This window comes from Labeo rohita, unplaced genomic scaffold (genome assembly GCF_022985175.1).
Source record: "Labeo rohita strain BAU-BD-2019 unplaced genomic scaffold, IGBB_LRoh.1.0 scaffold_62, whole genome shotgun sequence".
Lineage (NCBI taxonomy): Eukaryota > Metazoa > Chordata > Actinopteri > Cypriniformes > Cyprinidae > Labeo > Labeo rohita.
Genome location: NW_026129546.1, coordinates 903,652 through 920,984, shown reverse-complemented (window position 1 = coordinate 920,984; position 17,333 = coordinate 903,652). Strand labels below are relative to the sequence as shown.

The window sequence follows — 17,333 nt, the reverse complement described above, 5'->3', positions numbered from 1 at the left end:
GCCAATTATACAGCCAATTCAAAGACATCAAATCAATACAAGACATCAAGATCTCCAAGATGAATCTAGGAGTAAGATGAATACCTAACTTGAGAAAAATACATAGTATGAAGTGTGTAAAAACATGTCATACTATGGGCTCATTCTGGCTACAGAAAGTGCCCTGATCTTCTTGCTACACTTCTTTTGGCACCTTTTGGGGACAGATGCTTTGAATGAAAGACACTGTAAAAAAAAAAAAATAAACACAATTTGTTGTCAGCTTAAAATAATTTGTTACCCTGCTGCCTTAAAATTTTAAATTCAGTCAACTTGAAATGTTAAGTTGTACTAGGTAACAACTTAGACATTTGTGTTTGTTAAACTTAACAGACGGGTAAGTAACCCTGCTGCCTTAAAATTTTAAGTTGAATCAACTCAAATATCTAAGTTGTCACTTAGTATAATTTAACATGTCATGTTGAATAAACCTTTTTTTTGAGTTTAAAATTTAAAATTTTAAGGCAGCCAGGTAACAAATTATTTTAAGTTGACTCAACAAATTGTTTTTTGTACACTCTCAACAGTGAGCAAAAAATCTCTGAACTCTTAGGATCTGTTTACCTTTTAGTTTACTTCTTGTGAGAATGAGACCATTGTACCCTGACACACAGTGACAGTTCAAATGATACCAAACATGACTATGGGTATGACTTGTATTCATGTAGAACATTATATTATGCTATTGACCATTCTAAGTGAGCTGAGTGAGAGGAGATGGGTGAGGGAAGTCTCACATCTTCTCTCAGTGAGATGTGGAAACAAATGTCTGTATCTTTATACACTGTGTGTGTATTGTACTGTATTGTCCCTGTATTGTAAGATCAAAGTGTCTGAGGTTCTATAAACCTTACAGTTGATGTTGTTTTTATTAATACCACTAATAAATTGTCACAGTTCTGTCTGTTTGCATTCTTAGTTTCTCCCATTGTCTCCCCCCGTCGATCTGTCTACTTTGGTTTAGTCCCTGTTAGCGTTATCTGGTTCACCTGTGTCATTATTAGTTAGCCTTTATAAATCTGTCTTTGTCATGAGTTCCCTGTCGGTCTTTATTGTTGATTTGAGTTTCAGTGTGTGTGGATATCGCTCTGTGTTCCTGCCTGTTCCTCTTGAAAGTAATTAAAATAAGATTTGTTTCGTACATTGTATCCTGTCTTCCATCCAGCACCAGCAACCGTAACATAAATGTACTATTATTATTATTATTATTATTATTACTTGTCCTCTTCTTGATCCTCCAACCTCCCCCTCATTCCTGATGAAATAATTTTATTGTAAGTATTGTTATTATTGTTTCTATTATTATTATTGCCATTTGTCTTCTTCCTCATCCTCCAACCACTTACCCTATGTGTATTTCCATCCTCCAATTTTTGTTATTATTATTACTATTGTTATCATCATTATTATCATTGTCATCATTATTATTATTGTTTTCTACTATTATGTCTGTTGTACTTTTCTACATGTTCTATTGTTTATATACTTCCACCTCCACACCCAGTTACACCACTTACACGCACACACACACGAATCATGTTGGCTGTCATGTATGTTTTGTTGTCTTTGGTTATTTTGTATTTGATTTATCACCTGTAAAGAGTATTTTTGTTGGCAATAATCTTAACAATCAGAAGAACAGTGTAAGAGCTAAAAATAAATGTCCCGTAAAAAAACTTCATTAGAATGTTAAGAAATAATGTTCTAACAATGTTTTCACTAAACATTTTTAGAATGCTTTTAGAAAATATCCTATTTTTTATGAGAACATTCTAAGAAATATACTTTCTGAGAAACTACTCGCTGAAAACTTTAGAAGAAAATTAGGGAATAATGTTCTAACAGTGTTATTATACATTTTTAGAATGTTTTTAAAGAATGTTATCTTGCCTTTTAGGGGAACATTCTGGGAACAAAAATAAAATTACCCACTAAAAACATTACTAGAACACTGCCTGATAATGTTATCAGAACATTTTTAAAACAAAACATTTCTAGCTGGGTGACAGTTACAATAATTAATCCCAAAATTCAACATTATAACTTACTTTTCGCAGCATCTGTCGTGCACGCTCTCAAGATCTCCCGCTTCTTACTTGTGAATTCATTTGACTGGAGACTCGCTCTAATTGGCTCATTTGAATCAGTTGTCGACAGCTGCAATCGGATCAGTCCGATTTGTGAACGAGTTGTCTGGTGCAATTTGCGAAACAATTTAACAGGTTCATTGAAAAGAACCAGTTTGTTCATGAATCAGACACTGCTTCTGCATCTCGGAGCATGTGATATATTACAAGGAGAAACGATATGTTTTATGAAATGTAGTGAAGTAAAAGTAAAAGTTACTCAAAATTAAACTACTCCAGTAAAGTATAGATACTTGAAAAATTTACTTAGGCCCTAAGTACAGTAACAAAGTAGTTTTTCCACCCCTGTCCTTCATCATCTGTAATCTACAGTGTGTGTTTACCAGTGTGAAATAAAGCGTTGTCTTCAGTCAGGGATACATAAACACAAGCAATAACTCACATAAGGGATCATGTAGTCATCTGCTTAGTCATTAACGCAAAATAAATCCCAATGTGAGGTGGAGAGGCATTGCATGACTCTAAAGTAGAGTTAGAAGCCAATAACTGGTTCTTATTCAGAACGGTTCCTTCTTCTGTAACATGTGCTTTCTTCCAGTGACGCGAACAAAACAACAAACTAATAATGTAGACAGATTAATAAAAATACAGCCAATGCTTTCATAGGGTTTATTGTGTTTATAATGGATGTAATCACAGATCTGGATCACAGATATAGCACACACCTCATATTAATTTTGAGTGAAATACATATTAATGAATACATTTATGATGCATTTATAACATGTAAGTTTAAAATGGTTAATTGTTTGCCAGATATTTTCCAGGAGGCTCCTTTTGTTTTTCTTATTTTTCTTTTTTTACCCTGATGTTTGTCCCCAGTTTAAAATTGTTATGTCCTCTCCTTATGTTCTGCTGCTGCAGCAGTAACAAGCATAAAACAGCAAGCCAAGAGCCAGGAAAATAAGCAGTCTTGCTCCTTTAATGATTCCAATCAACTGAACAAGCAGGATGACAACTGAATAGAGTGAAACTGTAAATTAAATACTAAAAACGTAAATTATGATCAGCAGTATAGATTTATATATATATATTTAAATGTACATTAACATTAATATCAAGGCATCATTGGATATTGCAAGTATTAAAGTCACCCTGATATAACTGCTTATCAGTGATTATAATGCATTTGCAAATTACATATTAGTCATATTGTTACAGAAATTACAAATGAACATATCAAATTGAATTCATACAAACAGAAAACACAAATCACAAATGTTATTATATCAATTTAAAGGTTTGCTACCATATCACCTTAAAACCTCACTCTGGTACCAACAGAAATGAATGAAGGTTAAACTTAAAAATTAATAGATATTAAATGAATTATAACAATAGAAAAATGATTTATATATCACTCCTTTTAAATCAAAGTGTGTGGAGCAGCTAAAACAAACTAATAAAATATTCAAATCATGGGAAGAATTAATTTGTCAAGGGAAATAAATTTGTCCGAAACTCTGGCCTGATTGAAGCATGGACCAGGGGTTTGGAGTGGACAGCCTCTGTATAAACTGGGGTTTGGGTCTCTTAGACCTGTGGGCCACGAGAATTATTTATGTTAAAGCCTAAATTTACCAGCAACTGCACCAACAGCTGTACCAACAGCTGCACCAACACCTATACCAATACCTGCACCAAAAGGGCCAGCAATAGATCCAAAAACTCCACCAATAACTGCACCAACAACTTGACCAGCAGTCATATGATTAATTATAAAAGCTGCCATATGCCATCTGCACCGATGCTTTCTGTAAAATTGTTCAAATTCAGGGTTTTCACTTCGTCTTTTTATAATAGACTTTTCATGAACTATTAATTTCTCAGTTTCCTCTTCTTGTTTTCTCTCCGCCTCCTCTTTGAGTCTCTGTTTAAGTTTTTCCAGTTCAGATCTCTGAGCTTTTAGAATCTCCTCCATGAATCTTTCAGTCTCTTGTTTTTGTTTTCTCTTTGTTTCTTCTCTCTGTCTCTCTGCTTCATGTCTTTCTAGTGCTAATCTCTTAGCTTTCATTTCTTCTCTAAATCTCTTTGTCTCCTTTCTCATTTTCTCCAACTGCTCTTGTCTTTGTTTCTCTAGTTCTTTTCTTTCTTTTTCTTCTCTCTGTCTCTGTGCTTTAAGTCTTTCTAGTTCTAATCTCTTAGCTTCCATGTCTTTTCTGATTCTCTCTGTCTCCTGTCTCTTTCTCTCTAACTGCTCTTGTCTTTGTTTCTCTTGTTCTTTTCTCTCTTCTTCTTCTCTCTGTCTCCTTTTTTCTTCCTCTTCTCTAAATTTCTGAGCATCTTCCAACAGCTGACTACTGTAGTGTCCTCCATTCTGCTTTATCATTGTGTCAATCTTCTGCAGGAGCTCATTCACCTGCTTTCTGTTATTCTCATCTTTATTGCTGAACACCTGATATCTGCCTCCACACTGCTGAACTAGATCTCTTAATCTACTGTTCTCCTCAATGATTTTCTCCATGGTCCTTCCTTCCAGCTGTTCTCCATAAGTAAAGAGAATGATGGAGTATTTTATCACCTCCTGACCAAACATGACCTCAATAATCTGAGGAATCTGCTGCTCATGTTCAGTGAATCTGTCAGTTACTTTGAAAACAATGAGAAAAGCATGAGGTCCAGGACTGGATAAATAAACACTTTTTGCTATCTCTATCATTAACTGCTCGTGTTTAATCTTTGTGTCAAAGAATCCAGGAGTATCGACCACAAACACAGATCTGCCTGAAATAGTGGCATGTTTCACTGAACATCCACGGGTTACTGATTTTGAGCTGATCTCAGATATAAACTCATTCTTTCCCAGTATTGTGTTTCCAGTCGCACTTTTCCCAAAACCAGTTTTACCCAGAAGAACAATCCGCATGGATGAGAGACTGGAGACAAGAGTGTCTGGTTCATCATGAGTGTTTGGACTGGTGACATCATTATATCTGCGAATGCTCCCTCCTTCTGATAATAAAACAAACAAACAAACAAACAAAAAACACATAAGTCATTTACAGGACAGTCCTTTATAATGAAGAACATGATGATGAGTGCCTTGGTGAAATGCAATGATTCATATTGTTCCAAATAACAATCCTGAGCTTTAACCACACAAACACTCCACATATTACAAGCTAAGTTTAAAATTCTGATATGGTTCTAAAGGGGATGATACACTGGCAACTTTTTGTTGTCGGGCAACTTTTGAAATTGTTGCCATCAATGTGCAAAAGATTTGCTCATCTCTGATTGGACTGTTGTCAACTGTCAGTTGCCCTAATTACAGTAGTTGCCCCGTGTCTCACCTGGTTGTTGTGGAATATCATTGTTAGGGGTTATCTCTCTGTCTGAATTTTGGGTTTTGTACTTGTTTTAGTTCTTTGATCTATATATATATATTTTGTTAGTAGTGATTCATTAATTAATTAGTGTTTTCATTATTTTTAGTGTTTGCTGATTGTTTTCCTATTATTCTAAGTATTTTGAGCTTTAGCTAAGATACTATGTCAGCAGTGTCTATATCTGACTTTATTTCATCCTTGCTGCAGACCATCTTGTGGATCTAGCAGCAGTAAAAAATCCTCCTCCTCTCACAATGGTATTATCCCTTGAGGAGCACACACACACATGACTTCCAGGACCTTTACCATCTCATCCATGGCCACAGCCATTTCACCCTGCAGCCCAAGACTGGCTACCCACTGAAGCTAAGCAGGGCTGAGCCTGGTCAGTACCTGGATGGGAGACCACCTGGGAAAACTAGGTTGCTGTTGGAAGAGGTGTTAGTGAGGCCAGCAGGGGGTACTCATCCTGTGGTCTATATGGGTCCTAATGCCCCTGGTGTAGTGATGGAGACTGTAAAAAGCACCGTCATTCGGATGAGACGTTAAACCGAGGTCCTGACTGTTTGTGGTCATTAAAAATCCCATGGCACTTCTCGTAAAAGAGTAGGGGAGTATCCCCGGTGTCCTGGCCAAATTCCGTCCTCTGGCCTTTGTCAATCATGGCCTCTTAATAATCCCCTTTCACTGAATTGGCTCTATCACTCTCTCTCCTCTCCTCTGGTGTGTGGTGAGCGCACTGGCGCTGTTGTCCTGTGGCTGGCGTCGCATCATCCAAGTGGATGCTGCACACTGGTGGTGGTTGAGGAGAGATCCCCCCATATGATTGTAAAGCGCTTTGGGTGTATAGCAATACACAATGAAAGCGCTATATAAATCATTCATTCGTTCGATCATTCATTCATCCATTGTGTGTTTTTCCAGACAGGCTTCTCTGGCTTCCTCATCCCTCCAGCTCTGCCTTGTTTATTCATTGCTCTGCCTTCACCATGGCCTTCGTCTATGACTATGATGTGTATAAGTTTATGTATATTTTCGTTGTGTTTTGGAAAGAGTTAACATTTATTTCATGAAGCTTAATATTGACATGTAATGGCAGCCAATGACGTGTAAAGCAGCGATGGCCGCTTTTGAAACACTGCTTTTTTTTTTTTTTTTTTAAATTGGAGACAAAGGTACAAAACATTAAGGTAGTACGGTTAAAGGCACAAAAATAGAGAGGAAAAAAAAATGTTTTTAGGAACATTTTGTCAGGGTAACAAACAATAATAACTATAAATTCACACCTAAATCAGAGGTTTAGAGCCAGCAAAGTTGTGTTTATGAATGTGAAATGTGGCTAACAGGAAACAAATTAATTTTGTAATTTTTTTTTTATCTATGTTCTCTTTGGAGTAATAATAAAAAAAAAAAAAGTAGGCACCTTTAAAACAAAAAGAAAAGGCACTTATTAAATGAGATCGGACAAACATTAAAAGATAGGACCAACATTTCTCTGTGTAAATACAACGCCTAAATAAGCAAACAACATCTTCATCAGAAAAGTGACAAAAACAACCACTGATGTCAATATTTTATTTGTATCTTCTAAGATTTTAGATGAGTAAACTTTGTGAATCAGTTTAAATGTTTTTTTCTTTATTTAATTGGCAAGCAGGAACTTTTTAGGTAAGGACCACACTTTCTCTCAAGAAACATTCTCTTTAATAATTTTCCAATACAGAATTATGTAAGGAATTGTTATAATCTTTCTCTGAAAGAAAGCTCTGATTCTATGATTATTTTTTGTTGCTCTACAGAAAAGCATACACTGTAAAAAAGGTCCTCTAAACTAAACATTGAATTACTGTATTACAGTAAAATTACAACTTACAGTAAATTACTGGCAGCAGAGTTGCTAGTAATGTACTGTTAATTTAAGTTATTTACCATAATCTACTTTACAGCATGTAACTGTAAAAATTCCACTAAATTAAAACTTAAGTTTACTCATTTCATCTGCAGAAAAGTAATATAAGCATATTAGTACTGAGATCTTATTTTATTTGACTCCACTAAGTGAAACTTACTAATTGTCTTGCAGATAACAGCAGCACACATACATGTGTGATTAAAATTACAGTAGAGATTCTCACTGCATCAGTAAGTACAGTTACTGTGTTTAAATAAAGCAACATGCAGCATAACATCAGCGTTTCTTTGTCCTTTCTTGTAAATAATTTCTTAGTGCTAAATTCTGAAACAACCCCCCCCAAAAAAAAACAGAGGTGCTAATTATTGGAACTACAACCTCTGCATCTAATAACCTAAAACAGTGTCTAACACTTGATGGCTGCTCTGTCAATTCTTTGTCATCAGTTAGGAACCTAGGTGTGATATTTGATAGCAATCTTTCCTTCGTAAATCGAAATTACGACGTATGCTCTCAATGTCAAATGCAGAAACATTAATTCATGTGTTTATGACCTCACGGTTAGATTATTGTAATGCTTTATTGGGTGGTTGTTCTGCTCGTTTAATAAACAAACTCCAGCTGGTCCAAAATGCAGCAGATAGAGTTCTTATTAGAACCAGAAAGTATGACCATATTAGCCCGGTTCTGTCAACACTGCAACATCGTATAGATGTTAAAATCTTGCTAATTACTTATAAAGCCCTGAATGGTTTAGCTCCTCAGTACCTGAGTGAGCTCTTATCACATTATAGTCCCTCACGTCCGCTGCGTTCTCAAAACTCTGGCAATTTGATAATACCTAGAATATCAAAATCAACTGCAGGTGGCAGATCATTTTCTTATTTAGCACCCGAACTCTGGAACAACCTATCTAACACTGTTCGCGATGCAAACACACAGATAAAATCTAGATTAAAGACCCATCTCTTTAACCTGGCTTACACATAATACATTAACACATTTCTATAATTCAAATCCAGTAAAGGCTGCATTAATTAGGTCAACCGGAACCGGGAACACTTCCCATAACACCCGATGTAATTGTTGGATCAAAAGAAGAATGGCATCTATGCTAATATTAGTTTGTTTCTTTCTTATTCATAGGTCACCGTAGCCATCAGATTCAGTCTGTATCCAGATCAGATGGTGGATCAGCAACTAGAGATGACCATTACAGCCCTGAATGTCAGCGGAGTCAACCTCAAGTAGATGAGTCCTCTGCACTTTCTGACTTTTCTGCAACATGGAACAAACTGTTGGTTCGTCTCGCCAGAAGAGAACTGGCCCCCCGACTGAACCTGGTTTCTCCCAAGGTTTTTTCTCCATTTCTGTCACTGATGGAGTTTTTGTTTCTTGCCGCTGTCTCCTCTGTCTGGCTTAGTCGGGGACACTTTGTTTCCAGCGATATCATATTCTATTTGAACTGAACTAAGCTGGATAATGACATCACTGAATTCAATGATAAACTGCCTTTAACTGAAAATTGAGTGTTTACTGTTGTCCTTTTGCATTATTGACGCACAATTTACTATTTAATACTGTAAAACTGCTTTGTCACAATCCATATTGTTAAAAGCACTATATAAATAAAGGTGACTTGACTTTCCTTCAGTGATTGTGCTTGTTAACATCAGGTGTTCATCAGTGTCTGAATTCAGTCATTTGTGTTCAGTCACTTTGTCTAGTGGATAATATAGTGAACTAAATAAAAACTGAATGAGAGTGTAGGGTGTGGTTTCAGACACAGTGTGTCCACTCTGAATGCTGTTAATTCACAGTATACTGCTGTAGGACAAAACAACAAATATAATCCAGATATTACTGTTTTAATGAGGAAAAACAACAACAACAACAAAACCTAAAACTACAGTTACTGTCATCTGCAGCTCTTGTAGCTTTAGGTCTTTAGTGATAGAGAGGCGTGCATGAGTGGAAAGGGCTTGAATGAAATGTGTTTGGCTCCAGATTAAAATATCAGAGGATGTAGTGTCAAAAGATAGCACTTGTGGTGTGTTCAGCTCCAATGTTTTGATGTGCTGCATGCTCACTTCAAACTGTGGAAACAGTGCTGCAGCCATTGTCATTATGTCTTGTGGTCCATTTGGAACCAACCCGGCATCCGAAACCAGACTGCGGTCCGCTATTGAGTACCCAAGATCTATTACATTTTCTGAATTATCACAACCTCATAATATTTGTAATTATATTTAATTCTAATAACTAGTGAGACAAAACAGTTTACCAATATTAAGCATGCATTTCCAAAAAACTTTAATTTTAATAACTGATTTTTAAGGATACTCACCCTTCTCTCTGAAAGATCTTGTGAAAATTTTTTTCAGCAGCCATTTAGCTTGGCCACTTGATCCTTCCTTCTTGTTGTTGAACACATGGTATCTCTGATCATATTTCTCAACAAGTGTCTTCAGTGCTTCATTAGCATTGATGAATTCTTGTATTGTAATGTTATCATCTTCTAGCTCATCTCCTCTGGTGAAGAGAATCCAGGTTTTCTCCAAGTGGTTTTCTCCCAAGAGCTTCTCAATCTTCTCCACAGTTTTTCTGTCTTCCTTTTTGATGACCAGCAGAAATACACAGAGACCTGATTTACATTCCTGGAGAACCTTTTCATTTATCATCTGCTGAATCTTTTCTTCTCTCATGTCTGGGGCACAGAATCCTGGTGTGTCATAAACAGTGACTGGAAACCCATCAACAGTCCCAGATACCACAGCAACATCTCGAGTGACCAATTTGAAGCTTTTATTTGACACAAAAACTTCTCGTCCCAGCAATGTGTTTCCTGCTGCACTTTTCCCAACTTGTTTCCCCCCCAATAAAATCAAGTGCAGTTGTGCATTTTGTCCCATTTCTGGTATGTAACCTAAAACCACATAATAAACCTCTATAAGAATCTGTAATATATAAAAAAAACATGTAACACCATTTGAAATTGACACCGTTTTTTAAAACAACAACATTCTTACAACTTCCACATTCACTGTTTCTCATACGTGCAGTGTTGTACATCTCACCAGTGTTGCACTGCTGTTGATTCTTATTAAACAGATGCTCAATCTTGTCCATCAGGTCTCTCATCTCTGATTGGTTGTTCATCATCTTGTTGCAGGTGTGATATCTTCCTCCACATTTCTCCAGCAGCTGCTCCAGGATAGGGTCTTTCTTTAGATCATCTATTATAGTGTCACACTCTTCTTCTCTCTCATAGGTGAAGAGAATCATCACAAACTGAAGAACTTTGTCACCAAACACTCTCTGAAGCCATTCAAGACCCATCTTATCAGCATCAGTTAACTGGCCCAGTCGTAAGACAAAGATAAAGGCGTGGATTTCATTTTCATTCACTATTTGACCGATGAGATGATCCACATGTTCAGCCTCATGTAAGTCAATCATGTTGATCACTGACACGTGACACTCTGATATCTCTCTCTGTACAGGAACAATGCTGGATATTTCTGCACTTTCCATATTCATCTGTTCTTCTCCAAGAAAAATGTTTTCATATCCAAACTGGACTGATGAAGAGTTCCCAAATACCACAAGTGACAGACTGGGAAATGTGTTCTCTGGAATAAATACACAGATAAGTTGTTAATTACATCAGTTCACCACAATGTAAGTGTTATAAACAATATTGTTTATAATAAGGGCTAAACCACAACGAAACTGTCACCCCCTGCTGGACAATCTGTCACACACACACACATGCGCACACACACAGGTCATTGATTTAAGTCAGCAGAACTGTTCATGTCAGTATAACATGCATACTAAGAGCATTAGTAAAACTGTTTGAACTCCAAAGTCTGTCTCTGCAAATTAGTCCATGGTATAAACTCAATTCAGATCTCTCTTTACTTCACTGGAAAGAAAAATAAATATTTAGGGGGCCAAGTCTTAAAATATGTTGATAATATTCAGACATCAGATTAGTGGTGTACACAAACTAGCTCAATGTTTGTAGCACTTTTGGCAGTAAACAGACTATCATGCCAGTCTAAACTATTAATTAAGATTAAACTTTATTAGAGGTGAAGATTGATAGAGTTTCTTACATTGTTTCAAAAATAAATATGGGCTTCCTTACAAAACAAAACAAAACAAAACAACAACAACAACAACAACAACAACAAAACACCTACAGTAATATTACAGTAAAAGCTAGATATGTAATATGTATTTTTACTTGATGGATGTCTTTTAGTGTACTGTGTGTCTTCTCATGGAGAGGATGAGGATAAAGACAAGGAGAGGCAGAGTGGATACAAAATATCCACTTAAATTTTAATAAATCAAAACAGAAATAATGTATAATATATTTTAGAAAGATCTTAGAAATAAGGTAGTACAAGAATTATGTAAATCTAAGGTATCATATAAATACTCAACTAATAGAGAGCGCTAAAGGGCAAAGTTCAGGTCTATGGATACAATAAATAACTTAAAGGGGTCATCCGATGCCCATTTTCCACAAGTTGATATGATTCTTTAGGGTCTTAATGAAAAGTCTCTAATATACAGTACTTTGATTAAAAATTCTCAATAGTTTTGTAAAACAACACCCTTTTTACCTTGCCAAAATCAGCTCTGCAAAAATCATCTCATTCTAAGAGGTTGTTCCTTTAAATGCAAATGAGCTCTGCTCACCCCGCCCCTCTCTTCTCTCTGTAGAAAGACGGTCTTGTTTACGTTAGCCGCATTTAGCTGCGTTTAGCCGCTAAACTTCCTAACTACCACGTTATAAGGAAAGGCGATCGCAAAGATTAATAAAAAACGCTTATACTCACTTCTGCTGTAAGTAAAGCTGGATCATGAATGATTCGCGCGAATATAGACGGATATATGTAGATGGGGAGGCGCATTCCCTTCACAAACAAACATAATCTACTGCATCTTCAGCGGTTTAGATGTCGGGAGTAAATGACGACCACTATGTTCATTATTACATCCAGCAACACAACACCTCAATCGCTCAATCGGAGATATTCTTGTCTAATTTACATCCCTGCTCTGGCATCAAAACATGGAAAGTTACAATTTATATTCTTCTTTCATCGGTTCCTTGATTCATACACAACCACTGTTTCCAGATTTTGCCTTGAAATCTTGACTGTGGCAGGGGTAGTTGCAGAGATTGTGTAATGGATGTTAATTCCTGTTTGTTCACAGTTATGACTGCAACTTCATGTAAAACTTAAAGGAAATGCATGTGTGGATCTCGAAAGTTTTTTTTTTTTTTTCATTTGGCTAATGACCACTGATAACAAGAACACAACATCCATTCTGTTGTATCTGAATACTGGAATACTGTTCTTCTGTTCAGTTTTAGCGCCACCAGTGTCACCCTTTTGTGCAACAGCAGCACTTTTGGCATGTGATCTAAAGCTCAAATCTATTGATTGCCCATTTCATTGTAGGGTGAAAGTGGAAAAAACTGACACACTGGACAAAAAAAACAAAAAAAAACAAAAAAAAAAAACAAACAAAAAAAAACCTTTGGGCACGTGATCTAAAGCTCAAATCTATTGATTGCCTGTTTCATCATAGGATGAAAGTGAAAAAAAAATTGACACACTGGGCAAAAACAAAAAAACAAACAAACAAAAAAACCAACAACCTTTGTTCCCTTTTTCTTAATTTTCCTGAAGTCTTATTGGCTCATGCCAGTCAAATGAACAAGTTCAAGTCTACAATCTCATGCAAATACTGACAAGTCTAAGAGGCAGTATAAAATGCGGTTGCACGAAACAGTTACCTCAAAATCTTCTCCTTTATGCTATAGAAAGCATATAGCCATCAGCTCGAAGTTGAAGTATGCTCATCAAAGGACAGTGCCTGGATTGCCCCGATGCAGACTAAATGTTATTAATGCCCCTGCAAAGTGGTGTTAAACTAGGTCGTATAGCCGTTCACAGTCTGTTGTGACAGTCGCAGACACTGCTGCCACTCTGCACAAAGGATCACCCTTGTAGGTTATACATATTCACCCTTGTAGGTTATACATATTTACACAGTGAATATATACATATTCACTGTGTAATAAGCACAGATGCAGATCGTTTGATCTGCAGGCTTGTTTTGAGACAACATGTTCACAGCTTGCTTGCAAAAATTGCAATGTGCTTTTGAGCAAGCTGGACAGCAGCTCATTTCCAAGAGAGATGGGAGACTCCATCATGCGGAAAACACATTTTGAACGATGTGGACAATTGGCTGATTTCAGCTCATTCATGGGACATGCTAGTCAGTCATATAGGTCTCTGTTCAACTTCTAGAGGTCAGAACTGTCCGTCTTGACTGCACTTATTTCACTCCTCCCCTTACTGCAGCTGCCTACTATCGCCTACATTTCAGGCGAGTCAAGGCGCATCTCAAACATGCCTTATCTAACACATGCAGAGGGCTGGCTCTACGTCACATCAGTGCTGGGGGATGGCGTCTTGTAATTTATGATGGCTTTCAGACCTTTCCACACTGAAGCTGGTTTGTTTGAAGTGAACTGATACTCTAACCTTTTTGCGTAGGTCCTTTTAGCCACTCTAATCTCCTTATTCAGTGTGTTCCTGGCCTGATTGTACAAGACTCTATCCCCTTTTCTATAGGCATCCTCTTTGGCTTGACGAAGATGTCTGAGTTTTGTTGTAAACCATGGCTTATCAATGTTGAATGTTAAATAAGTCCTGGTAGGAATGCATATATCCTCACAGAAACTGATATATGAAGTTACAGTCTCTGTGAGTTCATCCAGATAATTTGCAGCAGCTTCAAAAACACTCCAATCAGTCCATTCAAAACAGGCTTGTAAAACCCGCTCTGTTTCGTTGGTCCATCTGGAAGTGATATTTACGTTCACTGCGGTTGAGTGAGCAGTGAATGTAACTTCTTCTGTGATTTCTTCGGTGACTTCTTCCACTGGTTGCGCTGGTGGCAGTACAGTGGAACTATATTCTCTTAAGTTGAGGCATGTCTCTGAACGACACTGAGGTAGGGTGACCACCTCTCCCGCTTTGCGTTGTATCGCACAGTATTTTCACCCCTTGTCCCGCACGTCGCATATTGAAAAAATGTCCCGCATTTTCATCAGTCTGTTGTATTTAATGATCATATTAAGGAAACGTTCATGCGTTCTTTTGGCTTTTTAAGGAAGCTTTTTATTTATTCTTTTTGCTGCATCATTTCTGTGCAAAGGATTTGCGGACCCCATCAAGTGATCTAGAACCACAGACGGAAATGGTTGAGCGCACATGGAAAGACACGATATTCACCATTCATTTTAACCAAATAAAAAATCGATGCAGCTTTCAGGCGCAACTTTCTTCTTATAACAAAGTTTGTTTAAAGTGGTTTCTATGGCATTATTTTAATGACAAATGTCTAAGCACATTATTTTAATGCGGGGCGCATCAAAATGCGCAAGCACAAATCTCTTTTCTAGCAGGTGGATTCTCTTCACTCTCATAAAAATGACGCGCTTTCTCTCGCTTGCTTGTGCATGCTCAGAAACACAGATCAGCGCAAATGACAACGGATGTAATCAGTATTTACATAGCATAACAATAGAAAATGTATTAGTCTCACACGTGTCCCACATTGTCCTGCAAAATCACATCTATGTCCCCCAACAGGGCTCTTGCCAGCTGGTCACCCTACACTGAGGGAAGAAGCGGTACTATCTTACCCATAATACAGCAGATATTTATTATGCATCGTACAGTGCAGTGATTGGGTTGAACAAGCTCTTTCTCATGAATAAATGCAAAAAAGTGGTCAGAAACGAGTGACGTAGAAACGGAAACAGCCCTCTTAGAGCTGTAGCCAATCTATAGGCTTGTTTGAGATGAGCAAATTCTGCGCAGAATCGATCACTGGTGATCACCGCAAGATGCATGCTGGTTAGAAATGTGTCCGAGTTACGTCCGCCTTGCTCTGATGTCATGCTGATGCATGCCAAAAAACTCTCACGATGGCGAGGCGGCTGTGTGGGATTGAGCAGTCGAGCGCAGTAGCTCTCCACCGACTGCGCTGACCAAAGCATGATGGGAAACGCCTGGATGACGACACAACTTAAAGCTCATTGGTTCAGACAACCGTGATGTTGCTGTTCTTTTCTAAAATGTTTCATTTTTTAATTTAATATCATGTGGTTATGCGTTTAAATTATGTATGAATATTCCCAAACACTATGCCAGTGCGATCTCTGCCTGAAATATGTGATTGTTGTCATATTTCCATAAAAATCTAAAATACACGTTTGTATTAAAGTAAAAATGGATGATAAATACGCCTTTCATATAGAATTAAATAGCAAGCACTTTGAGTGTCTTGTTCATCATATTTATTTTCATATAAAAACAACAGAGCTGAAATTATATAATGTTTATCAGCAACACAGCATGTGAGTGTGATAACGCGATATCCGCCTTTGATCTCGTAGGTCTCTGTTCAACTTCTAGAGGTCAAAACTGTCCATCTTGACTGCACTTATTTTACTCCTCCCCTCACTGCAGGAGCCTACTCTCGCCTACATTTCAGGCGAGGCAAGGCGCATCTCAAACATGCCTTATCTAACACATGCAGAGGGCTGGCTCTACGTCACATCTCGTGACGTAACTTCAACTTTGCTTTTCAACCCAGAAGAACGAAATTGCTCAGAAAAGAAAAAACAAAAGAAAGAAAAAAAGAGAGAGCAAAAAAAAAGAATTTTCTTTTTCCTGTTTTTGATAACATTTATAAGTGCTATTAGTGTTTTATGTACATACATGTTCTCATCTAAAAAAAATGTGTGTTCTGGGGTTTTACTACCCTTCAAGTTTAGATGTAATTTTGCAGTTGTCCTGTAGGTGGCTGCACATATCTGTCTCCGTGACAGATGCGTTCAATAATTACTCCATATCTACGACAATTATCAAGAAGCCTTTTGGAAAACTGCGCTTGTGGGAATCATCCTGAAACTGTGAAACATGATTCGTATGATAGTTTCTAAGATCTACTTAGGTCTACTATGCTTTTCGGAAACGCAAACTTGGTGAATGCACATAATTGATTCAGAACGATCACATCAAATCTCGATTAAAAATATAATCTGAATGCAAAAAGCTAATCTCCTAAAAAGCTCGTTGGTGTTGTGTATGGAAAAGACCAGAAACAACACAAATTAATAACTGAGTGACAGCAAAAGTGCGTGACAAAAGATATGCTGTTGTACAGAAAATTTGTAAAACTGCCAAAGTTAAAGACAATGAAAAAAGGGTAGATGGTTTATCCTTACAAACTATTAGCAGCGAGTTTTGTTATTTGTTATTATTTCCTGTCGTGAACAATTTTATTACTGTATGTGCAACTGCTGAAACAATTTAATAAGAGAAACGAAAGTAAAAAAAAAAAAAAGTCCTTAAAGAAGTCCTTAAAGTAGGATTAGATTACAGATGGACACTTTATGATTCTAAAATGCTAGTACACATATATGGTTTGCTAAACGCAAATCTTACCTGAAATATGCGTCATTTTATCACCAACACCTTGAAGTTTAAGCTGAAAGTATGTTTGACTGACGATGAGATGAATGATAGAGAAGGATGGCCCAATGACGTCAACGCTTCAGTTCCGCTATTCATTTCTGCAGTGGAGAAAGCCAAAAAAACAAAAAAAAAAAAAAAAAAAAACAAAAAAAAAACGAAACATACATACAAACAAACAAACAAACAAACAAACAAAAAACACACACACAACACAGACACTGACAAAGCAGAGGTGCTGGGACAAGCCATTATTAAAGTGCACAAAAATAGCTATATATATTTTTCATATACATAAAAATGAGAGGATGCAGGGAACTTTATA

The 17,333-nt window shown here is 37.0% G+C and overlaps 1 protein-coding gene across 2 annotated transcripts; it reads right to left on the bottom strand.

The window, feature by feature from the left end:
• Positions 1–2,781: 2,781 nt before the first annotated feature.
• Positions 2,782–17,131, bottom strand: LOC127161349 (GTPase IMAP family member 8). 2 transcript variants are annotated; one of them, XM_051104043.1, is made up of 4 exons: positions 16,982–17,131; positions 10,505–11,059; positions 9,775–10,353; positions 2,782–5,138 (listed from the first exon to the last, which is right to left on the bottom strand). In XM_051104043.1, exons 1-4 carry the CDS (start codon positions 16,995–16,997, stop codon positions 3,751–3,753), a joined length of 2,538 nt encoding a protein of 845 aa, XP_050960000.1. In that variant the 5' UTR covers positions 16,998–17,131; the 3' UTR covers positions 2,782–3,750. The 2 variants fall into 2 exon arrangements, with proteins under 2 accessions (XP_050960000.1, XP_050960001.1); XM_051104044.1 differs by having other exon boundaries at positions 2,782–5,135.
• Between the last annotated feature and the right edge of the window lie 202 nt (positions 17,132–17,333).

Coding starts and splice junctions, on each gene's coding strand:
- LOC127161349 (XM_051104043.1), bottom strand. Junction 10,354..10,504: donor TCAACAGCAGTGCAACACTG/GTGAGATGTACA, acceptor ATGTGGTTTTAG/GTTACATACCAGAAATGGGA. Junction 5,139..9,774: donor AAGATCTTTCAGAGAGAAGG/GTGAGTATCCTT, acceptor TTTTATTATCAG/AAGGAGGGAGCATTCGCAGA.